Source organism: Carassius carassius, chromosome 4 (assembly GCF_963082965.1).
Source record: "Carassius carassius chromosome 4, fCarCar2.1, whole genome shotgun sequence".
NCBI classification, from domain to species: Eukaryota; Metazoa; Chordata; class Actinopteri; order Cypriniformes; family Cyprinidae; genus Carassius; species Carassius carassius.
The window spans coordinates 23,575,542-23,588,669 of NC_081758.1; the positions used below are offsets into that span (position 1 = coordinate 23,575,542).

The 13,128-nt window shown below is 37.5% G+C and overlaps 1 protein-coding gene across 5 annotated transcripts in view; it reads left to right on the forward strand.

Moving 5' to 3' along the window:
* LOC132139529 (misshapen-like kinase 1) overlaps window positions 1-13,128 on the forward strand; it is a 46,777-nt gene that overhangs the window by 22,600 nt on the left and 11,049 nt on the right. The window contains exons 11-22 of one of the 5 annotated variants that reach the window (XM_059547944.1): window positions 2,327-2,537; window positions 5,016-5,126; window positions 5,822-5,908; window positions 7,356-7,532; window positions 7,612-7,773; window positions 8,919-9,185; window positions 9,353-9,432; window positions 9,517-9,620; window positions 10,389-10,483; window positions 10,672-10,695; window positions 11,587-11,735; window positions 11,826-11,946. In XM_059547944.1, the coding sequence (XP_059403927.1) occupies window positions 2,327-2,537; window positions 5,016-5,126; window positions 5,822-5,908; window positions 7,356-7,532; window positions 7,612-7,773; window positions 8,919-9,185; window positions 9,353-9,432; window positions 9,517-9,620; window positions 10,389-10,483; window positions 10,672-10,695; window positions 11,587-11,735; window positions 11,826-11,946 (1,588 nt within the window). The remainder of the gene's footprint in view (window positions 1-2,326; window positions 2,538-5,015; window positions 5,127-5,821; window positions 5,909-7,355; window positions 7,533-7,611; window positions 7,774-8,918; window positions 9,186-9,352; window positions 9,433-9,516; window positions 9,621-10,388; window positions 10,484-10,671; window positions 10,696-11,586; window positions 11,736-11,825; window positions 11,947-13,128) is intronic. The other 4 variants (XM_059547947.1, XM_059547945.1, XM_059547946.1 and 1 more) reach the window with 4 other exon arrangements.

Below are 13,128 nucleotides of genomic sequence, written 5' to 3' on the forward strand. Positions count from 1 at the left end.
ATGACATGCCTCTGAAGTTTGACTTTTTGCACCATTACAATACTTATAGTCAACTAGTCATCATATCTAGTTCTTTAATGTATTTGCATTGTACTAAAGTGCGTTCATTTTCAATGGGCATATATGCGGCTGAAAGAGGTAGCCTAGTGCATCCCAAATTTTTCAACATGAACATTTTACATATAACATTTTAGTCATTATGGCCTATGGCCTTTAGAAAATTTTTTTTTTTGAGGAGGTGGGGTAGTGCACAATAGGCCCCTGTGGCGCAGTCTAAGCTTTTGTCCTTAATGGCATTTTTTATCCTTGCAATACTTTTATACTTTAAGTAGCTTTTTAAACCAGTACTTTTACACTTTTACTTGAGTAAAAAGCTTGAGTTGATACTTCAACTTCTACAAAAGTCTTTTTAAACCCTAGTATCTATATTTCTACTTGAGTAATGAATGCCAATACTTTTGACACCACTGTATCCCAGTGTAATATACGGAGACCAGAGATGGAAACTCAACAGTAGCTAAACTTTTTAGGGTCAACTTGACTACTAGATAATAAACTTGTTATAATATTTTGAATATGTATTAGAAAATTTACCTGTTAGGTACAGTTTTAATGTGGTCGCACACCAGACGAGAAGCGCACCGCTGTGCCACGCTGCATCTAAAACAATTCATACAGGAAGTACAACACGACTTGGCTGGGCGCCGCGGACAGATGGTGAATGGCGCCACCGGTGTGCATACACTCATAGAAAACAATGTGTTCAAATTTTAAAGCTGTGGCCCAACGCTGCGCTTCTCGTCCGGTGAGCGACCGCTTTTAGACCTGATTATACTTGTAGATTACTGACTTGTAACTATTGGTTAACTGACCTGATACTTGACCTAAACTGGTAATTGTCCTTTTTGATTTTATTCAAATTGGTAATTTTGCTTGAATCTTCACTTAAACTAACAGATAACTGACTTTACTTCAACTAGTAGATAACTGACTTAAGCTTACTTAAACTAGTAGATAACTGAATTAAGATGACTTAAACTAACAGATAACTGTCTTGACTTAAACTAGTAGATAACTGAATTAAGATGACTTAAACTAGTAGATAACTGACTTAAGCTGACTTAAACTAGTAGATAACTGAATTAAGATGACTTTAACAGATAACTGTCTTGACTTAAACTAGTAGATAACTAAATTAAGAGGACTTAAACTAGAAGATAACTGACTTAAGATGACTTAAACTAACAGATAACGGTCTTGACTTAAACTAGTAGATAACTAAATTAAGAGGACTTAAACTAGAAGATAACTGACTTAAGATGACTTAAACTAGTAGATAACGGTCTTGACTTAAACTAGTAGATAACTGACTTAAGATGACTTAAACTAGTAGATAACGGTCTTGACTTAAACTAGTAGATAACTGAATTAAGATGACTTAAACTAGTAGATAACTGACTTAAGCTGACTTAAACTAGTAGATAACTGAATTAAGATGACTTTAACAGATAACTGTCTTAACTTAAACTAGTAGATAACTAAATTAAGAGGACTTAAACTAGAAGATAACGGTCTTGACTTAAACTAGTAGATAACTGACTTAAGATGACTTAAACTAGAAGATAACTGACTTAAGAGGACTTAAACTAACAGATAACGGTCTTGACTTAAACTAGTAGATAACTGACTTAAGATGACTTAAACTGGTTGATAACTGGCAAGAGACTTAAACTTAAACTGAGACTTGAAATAACTAATAAATAACTGACTTGAGACTTGACCTAAACTAGTTTATAACTCTGGTTTGAGACGTTACTTGTACTTGTACATAACTTACATGATACTTTACTTGAATTAAATTATGTTTTGATTATAAAAATAACTTGGGAGAAAAGATTTGACACTTGAATTGGACTTGTCTGTACATGTCTGAAGAAGTCAAGAATGATAAGCTTTTGTTTGTATGAGGCGGGACTTTCCTATTCGTCAAACCTTAACAGATGTTATTTGGAAACAATTGTTATTTTTGTAATTGTGTTTGATGCTTTGGGGCAGAAGTTACACCATCACCCTTAATGGATTTGTTTTATCTGCATAGATGGTTCCTCGTAATGCTTCGTTAAAGCTTTGACATACCATTCAACAAGGATCAAGCCTTTTACTCATTTGCACATGCGTACATTACACTGATGTAACTGAGAGAAATGAACGTACTGTTCAGTCCTCCTTGAAAACCACAGAACTTTGTCTTCACTGCCCAACCTCTACTCTTAACTATGTTTATAACTGCTTACTCTTCTCTGTTTCTTTTTATGTCTATTTGAAGCTCTATTTTGAATGTTCCTGGTGAGTCGACGTTGCGGAGGGATTTCCTGCGGCTGCAGCAGGAGAATAAGGAGCGCTCAGAGGCCTTAAAGAGACAGCAGGCACAGCTCGCCGCTCAGCGCAGAGACCCCGAGGAGCACAAACGCCAGCTGCTGCATGACCGACAGAAACGGATAGAGGAGCAGAAAGAACAGAGGCGTCGCTTGGAGGAGGTACACATGCTTACACGTGCACACTGATGTAACTGAACGTGATCTTTTCTCACAGGAAATGACAAGGGCAGAGTGCCAATCATGAAAGGTGTCAGTATAAAAATATTTGCCAAATTTTTTTTTTTTTTGTAAAGCTTATTGTAGTAGTTCACCAGATATTATGCTCCAAACTCTTCACTTCCTTTCCTTCATGGAGTGCAAATGTGAATTTTTGAAGAATAACTTAGTTAACTTTTTCATTATGATGAAAATGAAAACATGACAAACTCCAAAATGACTTAAATCCTGATCTATTCATCATTCAAACCTATCATATGACTTAAAAAAAAAAAGTGAAAAAAAAAAAGTGGACGTGACGTGACATTCAGCCAAGTATGGTGACCCATACTCAGAATTCGTGCTCTGCTTTTAACCCATCCAAAGTGCACACACACAGAGCAGTGATAACACACACACACTGTGAACACACACCCGGAACAGTGGGCAGCCATTGATGCTGCGGCGCCCGGGGAGCAGTTGGGGGTTCAGTGCCTTGCTCAAGGGCACCTAAGTCGTGGTATTGAAGGTGGAGAGAGAACTGTACATGCACTCCCCCCACCCACAATTCCTGCCGGCCCGAGACTCGACCTCACAACCTTTCGATTGGGAGTCCAACTCTCTAACCATTAGGCCACGACTTTCCTTTAAATGTAAAAAAAAGTGTAAAAAACTTTTAAAATGTAAAAAAAAAAACGTGTATTTTTGAAAAGTGGTACAGAATGACATGACAGTTTTCATTGTTTTGTGATTTAATCATACAGGTATTTTAGATTTTATCTCCTGTCCTAAAATATTCCATGACGTTTTAAAGAAAATGCATACTTCAGAGGCAGAAGTTTTACAGCAGTTTGTTTGAAGTGCTGAACATTTTTCTCTTATCTGCAACTGGGCTCTCTTCATTAGACTGAACACAAGGAAGTATTTGTGGAATTTCGTGACGTACATATAGGTGGATTTGAGAGAGGCGAACCAAGTAAATGAGCGAGAAATCTTTATAATGTATGAAGTCAAACTTTTAATTTAATTATTTTGTGCCGTCAATGTCACTGAATGAATGAAAGGACACGATGGCTGATTAGCACTGCATTACCTGAGTGAGACATGGGGTGATGAAAAGGCCACAGCACACAGGAGTGTGTGTATTTGTTATGTACTGAGCATCATAAGCCATTATATTCATGTCTGCTTTTATACTATAAGAGAGATTCTCAAAGTCAAGCCCCTTACAGCTAAGCTAATTAAATCAAGCCCATGTGGGATTAAGACATGTTTGCCGGGGGCTATAGAAAACAGCAAAAATAACTATATAGTAGGGTACAAAAATCTGAGACCACATTGAAAATATTGAGAAAAATAAAACAAATATTTCAAGCTTAAATATTTTCAGTTAAAATGTTTGATGTCTGTAAGATTTTTTTAAAAGAAATTAATACTTTTGATAATGTATAATTTAATATAATATTATTTATATTACCTTTATTATATATATATATATTTTTTTTTTACTTTCCTAGAGAAGAATCCTTAAATGTATCCGAAAGATATGAATCAGCACAATTGTTTTTAACATTGATAATAAGAAATGTTTCTTGAGCACCAAATGACACTGAAGACTGAAGTAATGACTGCTGAAAATTCAGCTTTGCCATCAGGCATAAATTACACTTTAAAATATAGAAAAAAATCAGTTATTTTCAACATTTTCACAACATTACTGTTTTTACTGTATTTTTGATCAGACAATAGATGCATTGCTGAGCATAACACGACTTCAAACTTTTCAACAGTAATGAATAATAATGATGGGACTTTTCTGCACTATTTATAGGTCACTGATCAATTAAGTATGTTTGTCATTGATCATGTGACTCTGTACAGATGGTCAGATGATCTTCCATTGAAGCATAAGATCTTTGGACCTTCTCAAATCATGTTTGAAGAACATGATCATCAGGTTTTACTCAAACATGAGTTAACTGTTGTAATAGTATCATTTATAATGAAAACATTTGTATAAAAAAAGCATTTTCACCAGTGGTCTCAGGCTTTAAGATGTTTAAGAATTATTATACTATAAAATAAAATTGCTTCTGTGTTGGGAATGTTAGAATTTAGGTTTATTGTCCAGAGTTGACACCAGCACACAGCCCCATCTAGCCACTAAACTACTGAATACAGCGCTGCAGTGCACTGACTCACCAGAATCACTACAATCGCCCTCTCTCTCACCGTAACGGTGCCCAGTGTATTAGTCACTTTCGCTCGCTCGCTCTCATTTCTCTCTTTTTTTCTGGCTATGTTACTCGTTCTCGCCCCCTTAATTTCCCCTCTCAAAAGCACTCAATGATTTTTTTAGCAACAGGAAAGCTCTCATTATTTCAGCCAAATGTGTTAAAGTGACTCTCTCTCTCTCTCTCTCTCTCTTTCTCACGCACACAGCAACAGAGGAAGGAGAGAGAGATGGTGCGGCAGCAACAGGATAAAGCTCCTCACCGTAGACTCGATGACATGAGGCGAGAGGAGGACAGGAGGCTGGCAGAGAGAGAGCAGGTAACCAATCACAGCCACAGAGCTGCAGCCAGCCAGCCAATCACAGCAGAGTGTGGGTGTTCCACTCAGCACAGCTCTGGCCCTGGAATGTCTGTGGAGTGGTTGCCATGGCAGCAGGCTCTCAAACTCTCTGTGTGTGTGTGTGTGTGTGTGTGTGTGTGGGTGAGTCGTGTGCAGCCCTACATTCAATACAATTCATACTGACAGAAACACAAAAGACCAATCAGAATGAATTAGTGCACAGTGTGCCACAGGACACACTCTTCAAAACGACCTCACATGTACATGCCTCACATCACACTTACTTAAGTCGTCCTTCTTAAAACAACTGCATACGCAACACATCCCTCGGCGTGAGAGGAACAACTTGTAAATGCTCGCTGTGCGCCATTTTAAGATTATAAAGTGGTATGGCGTTCAGTAGGTGAATGAAAGGCATGGAATAAATCTCTTCACTCCATCAAAGTGTCTTCATCCATTTAAAAAAAATGTAATAAATAAATAAATCAGAAACTCCTCTTTAAAATGTCTACCTCTTTCTTCAGAGGCTTCACAGACTGGTGTATCTGTCCACTCCCTCGAATATCTTTTTAGTCTATCCTTTTGAGTCTGTTCTGATCCATCTCTTCCTCCTCCTCCACTGCTCCCCATTTCTCTCTCTCTCTCTCTGTCTGTCTCCATCCCTCTCTCTATAGGAGTTTATAAGACATAAGTTGGAGGAAGAGCAGCGGCAGTTAGAGATACTGCAGCAGCAATTACTGCAGGAGCAGGCATTGCTAATGGTAACACACACCTTGCTTTCTTTCTTTCTTTCTTTCTCTTCCCTCCGTTTCTTTGTTCTGGTCGTGTCAGTCCTCAGTCAGTTTTGATGCGTCTCATGTTACAGGACCCCTAGCTTGTGCTTTAATGATCAGACGACTCCTGGTATCAGAGTGGGAAATTTGGAACGGATTGTTTTTGAATGTTTTGGAGCAGGGGTCTTCAATTATTGTTTACTCACAAAATGAAATGTATGAAAATATGCATTAAAGAAAAATACAGTATTAAGGTAAAGTTAGCTAAAGTTTAGAAGTCCTAGTTGAGCTTAATGTTTCATTGACCCTCCCAAATTAAAATAAAGCAGCAAGTAAACATCAAATGTTATATACAAATGTATGATCTTGTACTTTGTAAATGATTATTTAAATATGTTTGATAAATGAAAAAATTACTTTGCAATGAAAGCATTCGAATCAAGTATATAAGGACATTTAATATGGTACTGAACATGTACTACAGTTTAAAAATATAGAATTTATTTGAAAGCCTCTTATCCTCACCAACTATATTTATTTGATTAAAAATACAGTAAAAGCAGTTATATTCTCAATATTATTACAAATTAAAGTAACTGTTTTCTATTTGAATATATGTAAAAATGCTGTCATTCCTCCAGTCTTCATTGTCCTATGATCCTTTAGAAATCATTCTAATATGCTGATTTGCTGCTCAAGAAACATTTTTATTCCCACTTAAACAATTTTTGATGAATAGAAGGTTCAAAAGAACACCATTTAAAAAAATGTATCTTTTGTGACATTATAAATGCCATTACTTTCATTTTTGATCAGTTGAATGCATTTTTGCTTAAAGTATATAAACCTACTGACCCCAACCTTTTGAAAGGTAGTTTATTTTTAATATTTTAAAACACAACAGGTTTAACCGTCTGAGGTCTGAGAGGGGTTTTGGGTCCTGGAAGAAGTATAAACCTGATATAGACCCCTGTTCTAAAGCAGAGCCAAAGTGAGACTCATCAAACTTGTGTGTCAAATCCCTGTGTGTGTGTTTTAGTCAGTGTTTGGATGGCTTTCATTTTAAATGTACAGTTTAATTGGGGATAATGACTACATCTCAAAATGCACCAAAGTAATCAAACACCATAATTCTCTCACTATGTACTCAATAAACTGTGTCTGTTTTTTCAGATGGTTCAGTTGCTCTAAATCTTTGAGGAAAGAATTGTACAGCTCTGTGTGTAATTATTCATTAATTCATATTTATTTAATGCTAATTTATAACATTTACTTAATCTGCATATTGTGAAGGGGCATATGTTTTACATTTATGTTTGTCTGTGCGGTGATTTACGCATGTGACCGTGTGCTGTTAGTGTTATATGTTAATTGTTTTTTATTTAATCAAATTGAGCTAGTTAATCTGTTATTAATTGTTTATTCGTGTATGTAGGAATATAAGCGTAAACAGCTGGAGGAGCAGAGACAGTCAGAGAGACTTCAGAGACAGCTGCAGCAGGAGCACGCATACCTCGTCTCACTGCAGCAGCAGCAGCAACAAGACAAGAAACCACAGATGTACCACTACAGCAAGAACATAGAGAACAACAAACCAGCCTGGGCTAGAGAGGTACACTGGCAGCCTGCGGAGGACAGTAGCTCTCTGAATTGAACTGTCAGAATATAAACTCTTATGTTTGGTTTATCAGGTTGAGGAGCGCAGTAAACTGAACAGACAGGGCTCTCCCAAAATCTGCACAACAGTTTCTGACACCAATATCCAGTCCCGTTCGGAGTCAATCAGCCAATCAGGTGCTGCACAGACCCCACCAATGCAGAGGCCTGTGGAACCACAGGGTGGGCAGGGAAAGGTGTGCATTTACATTTCAGTGGTCATACCTCCAAAATGTGGTAAAATGATTAGGGCTGACAATTAAACAGTGTTTATAAAAAATGTAAAAAGATCATGAAAATATAGCACTTACAGCGAATGCATGTCTGTGTGATTGTCATTGATGTCTGCTTTGGACTAAAGAAACTCAAAAGATTGAAAATTGAGCTGTTCGGAATTGTATTCCATTTAATTTCTTATGTTTAATGTTAAGGAAATACATAACAGTATTCTGATTTCTAAAGATATTTTATAAGTGTCCAGTGTCCACCCCAGTAATTTATTCTCTTTGAATTGTGTACACGACCATTCAAAAGCTTGTGGTCAGGAAGATTTTTAATGTTTTTAAAATAAGTCTCCTAGGCTTTACAAGGCTGCAGTTATTTGATCAAAATTATAGTGAAAACAATTAAAAAATTTTCAGTCTTCAGTGTCCTCGTTCCTTCAATCATTCAAATCATTCTAATATGCTGATTAGGTGTTCAGTTGACCTTTTCTTATCAATGCCGAAACGTCGTCCTTTTTAATGTTTTTGTCAAAACTCAAAACACTATAAATGTCGTTACTGGCACTTTTGATCAGATTAATTGCCTTGTTGGAAAATAACAATAATAATAATTATTTATTCAAAAAAAAACAATCCCACTGACCCCAAACTTTTGAAAGGATGGTAATTAGCAGGAGGATGCCATCATGTCAGTTCTTTAATGCTGCATGCTCTGGCTAACTCTTTACTCTCTCTGACTTTATTTTTCTTCTCTTTCTTTCCTGTGGGGCACACTTGCTTCCTCTGTAATCCTCCATCATTTTCGGGAACTTCCTCTTCACTTGCATTTCCTGCGCTGGATCTTCTACCTTTCTCTGCTGCCCATCCCCGGTGGCCTGTTTCCTTTCTTGCCATGACACAATCCTGTTTCTATTTTTCCACAACTGCTTTACTGATTTCCACTCTCTAAAACACTCTTCTAAACCCATTTTGTGAAAACATCCTGACTTACCTGTACCTCTCAAATAAAAAAAACTTTGCCCTTGCCCAAATGGCCAATATTTCACCCTCCCATCGATATACTACTTTCTATCTCCTCTCCTCTCCTGTTCGTTCGTCCTCCCTCCCATCTGCCGTAGTTCCAGATGGCCCACCTGGTGCCGTTAAAACCGTACGCAGCTCCTGTCCCTCGCTCTCAGTCTCTTTGCGATCAGCCCACTAAGACCATGTCCGCCTTCCCCACCCAGGATCCCTCTCCCACACCCACACCTCGTCCTCTACACTCCAGAGAACTAGTCCGTCAAAACTCTGACCCCACCTCAGAGACCCCTGCCCCTCAGTCTCGGCCAATGAGGGAAGACCGGGGACCCTGGATCCGTCTTCCTGAGACTGAGCAACCTCCTAAAGTAAGACAAAATAATGCTCTTCTCTTTCATCTGGTTTGAGCACTAAAACAGCATGTGCAAATAGACAGTGTAATCAGTGGGAGCATATTTATTCCATCAAGTGATTATTAATATCCCAGTCATTGATGTACAGTTTTTCCATAATTCCTCGCTCCTCACTCTTTTAGATTCCTCAGAGAACAGCCTCCATAGCCACTGCACTGAACACAAATCTCTCCTCCGGCATCAGACACCCAGTTCGAGCAAGGTAACATACATATACTCCCATCCAGCTGTGACACAAATCATATGAGTGAACTGACTCCTGCACTGTGTGTTCCTTCTGTGTCAGTAATCCTGATCTGAGTCGCAATGAGCGCTGGGAGAGAGGAGATAGCATCAGCATCATGTCCAACCTGCCACAGACCGGCTCTCTTGAGAGACACCGCATACTCAGTGAGTGTTGTGTAGGTCAGGTTTTGCCAACATTGTGGCGCCACATCTCCCTGCAAGAGTCTTACAACCTGAAATTGACACAACCTTAATAACAACAGCTTAATAACCATACTAAATAATGTCTTAATCAGTCCCATGTTAACCTGAGGGGAAAAGCAATATTAGCTAATCAAAATCCATAATTCAGATTCAACACATTAATGAATACATGTTCACCTGTCCTACAGATTTATGAGTATTTCTATGCTGGTGTTGCCATTGCCTTGTGCGTAGGGTACCAGAACCACAGTTTCAGTCATTTTGTACAAAAACACTTAGAGATAATTGTACGCGAAGTCCTGGTGGGACTGCTGAATGAACGTGAAACTACAGGAAAAACTTGTATGAGTGTTAGTGGATAAATATAAGAAAATATCATCAACTCATAGAGACTTTATGGGAGACAATTGAAAAACATTGATTCAGAAATGAAATAAGTTGGAAAAGTTTATTCTTTTTGAATACACTGTTAAAAATAAAGGTGCTTTTAACGTATGGTTCCATGAAGAACCTTTAACATCCATGGAACCCTTCCATTGCACAAAAGTTCTTTATAGTAGAAAATGCTTCTTTAAAGAAAATAATGGTTCTTTTAAGAAATATTGACTGAAAGGTTCTTTGGAGAACCCAAATGCTTGTTCTATGGTGAAACCCTCCTTTTGGAACCTTCATATTAGTTGCAAACAAACCCTACAATCTTAAAAATTAAATGTATAATGTTTATTTCAGGCTCGTCCAAGATGGATTCCTCCCCCACCCTTTCTCATGACAGCCGACACAAACCAGGAGAATCCCGCACCTCATCCAGACCCAGCAGACCAGCGGTGAGATACAGAACCGCATACATTCACATAGAGTCCCAAATCATTCGCCCGTGTCTTCTAAAAGATGAACACACTCAACCCTCCTCTAAACACTAACCTCTTTTCTTTACATCTCCTCCTCTCCCTTTATCCTTTCTCATCCCTCTCTCCTCTCATCAATCTCTCTTCCTCCCTTTTCCTGCCCTCAGAGCTATAAGAGAGCAATAGGAGAGGTCAGTGCCGGTATCTGTGTATCAGCATGATGTCAGTGTGTGTTCTTGCATGATTACATCATCTTGTGATGTGGACAAGGATTAATATCAAATCAATGTTTTTTCATCACATGTTCATGTTTGATTACAAAATGATGAATCAGGAAAATTCTATTCTGGGTAATCACTGCATGAATCAAGTAAGATTAAAAAAATATATATGTATCAAGGCTGTCAATAACATTAATGACATTGTGATATGCTGATGAAGTAATCGAGTGGATCACATATATACACTACTGTTCAGAATTTTGGGGTCAGTATGATTTTTTTTTTTTTTAAGAAATTACTACTTTTATTTCACAAGGATGAATTAAATGGATCATAAGTGACAGTAAAGCCTTGTTTTAAATGTTAATGATATAAATTATTTTCATTTCCATGATTTTCAGCACTTATCAATTATATACAAAATATCTTCTTTTGTGTTCCCCAAAGAAAGAAAGGATGACAGGATATTTATTTTTGGGTGAACTATCACATTAAAAGCCAATCACATAGGATGTGCTATGTACACAAACATCTTGGACCATTGTGTAGATTCTTGGGTCTCTCCTCAGAAGTCTGTGTCCTGTTGATTTCAACTGAACATCAGTCCACAAGCATCAGCATCTGTAGTGGGACAATCCCACACTCATGGTCTCTGTTTGACCACATTCAGCCAAGACCAAGCTCACACAATCACCACACTCCCTCCACACTCCATATAGCTTTGAAAAGAATGCATGATAAAAACATTACGGTCTGACTCATTCTGGAGAGATCTAATGTTAATGTAATGATGACTGCAGATATGTGACGTATGATGAAGTGTTTCTCACTTGCCTGATGATTTCTTCCTCATGTGAACAGGACCACGGTCTGTACTCGAAGGAGCGGGCAGAGGAGCAGCCGCGGCCCCCGGTGAAGGCTAATGACTACTCCTCTTCCTCAGACAGCAGTGAGAGCAGTGAAGAGAGTGAGAGTGGAGAGGGAGCAGAAGAGGAGAGCCCTACTGACCGGTACAAGACAACAATGTGTGAATGAATGCCTCACTGTTTCACGGTTTTTTGGTTTCATTTTTCATATTTTTCTTTGAATGTGTTCATCAGCCCACGTGATGCAGATTCTGACTCTGTGAACACTATGGTGGTCCATGAGGAGGAGGAAGGTGAAGGAGGAGACGAAGAGCGTGCCGTGGGGTATGGAGACCAAACCATGCTTGTACAGAGGGTAGGATGCGTGTTTACTTTTTCTAACTTATGATGACTAAATATCCTTGTAATGTGTATTCAGGTTTCAGATCTTTACCCCTACATGAGTACATCTAGCTGCACCCATAATTCAAAAAAGGTTTCTGCAAGGGTTATGTTTAGGCATGTTTTCCAATTTTCCAACAGGAAATTTCTGTGTAGTGTACTTGTTACTATTTGCAATAGAACTAGTGTGTTGCAACATACTGTACATATAGTACAGCTGTACTGAGCAATGCTGCTAAAATGACTCTTCCCTCATGACGCTATGCTCTGCTCACATGCTCTCATAATAATAGCTTTGTAGGATACAATGTATACAATGTATAATGTATACAATGTAATACAAATGTATACAATATTTGGATAATTAATATATATATATATATATATATATATATATATATATATATATATTCTTATATATATTATATAATATATATATATATTCTTGATTGTTTTATATTCATGTTGTTATTTTAACAAAAAAAAATTAAAGGTGAAAAAAAAAACATGAATAAAATAGAAGATAAGCACTGTATTATCAGTATAAATTATTGTCATCTCAATAAAAATGTACTATACCGTTCCTGGGTTTGACGTCGTAAAGATTTTTAAAATCTTTTTCAAAGACGACTCTAATGTAAATAATATTACAATATGAATTGTTTTATGTTTGAATATATTTTAAAATGCAGTTTATTTCTGGCATAGTAAAGCTGAATTTTCAGCATCATTACTCCAGTCTTCAGTGTCACTGGATTCATTTTAATGCATCATATACTGTATTGTTGTTTCACTAGCATGTTTTCACTACCAACACTTTGGCTACATTTACACTGCATGGTAACCACAGTGACCCAATTCTGATTTGTTTTTTCTCCCGTGTGGCACAGATCGGATATGGCTCATGAACGTGTAAGCAGGAAAAAAAGCACATGGATTCCGATGTTCTCAAAACGGTTTCAAGCATCATTCATGTGGAAATAAATCTGATATTGAGTCGGATATGTGCATTTGCGTCTGCCGTGTAAGCGGGCAGATCGGATATTCGCCTGTTAATGCGAGGTTGATGTCAAATGTTTTTGAAACATCTTGCAGTACAGATATATCTATTACAATTCCAGATTCCAGATATTACTATTAGATATTAATTTGGTTT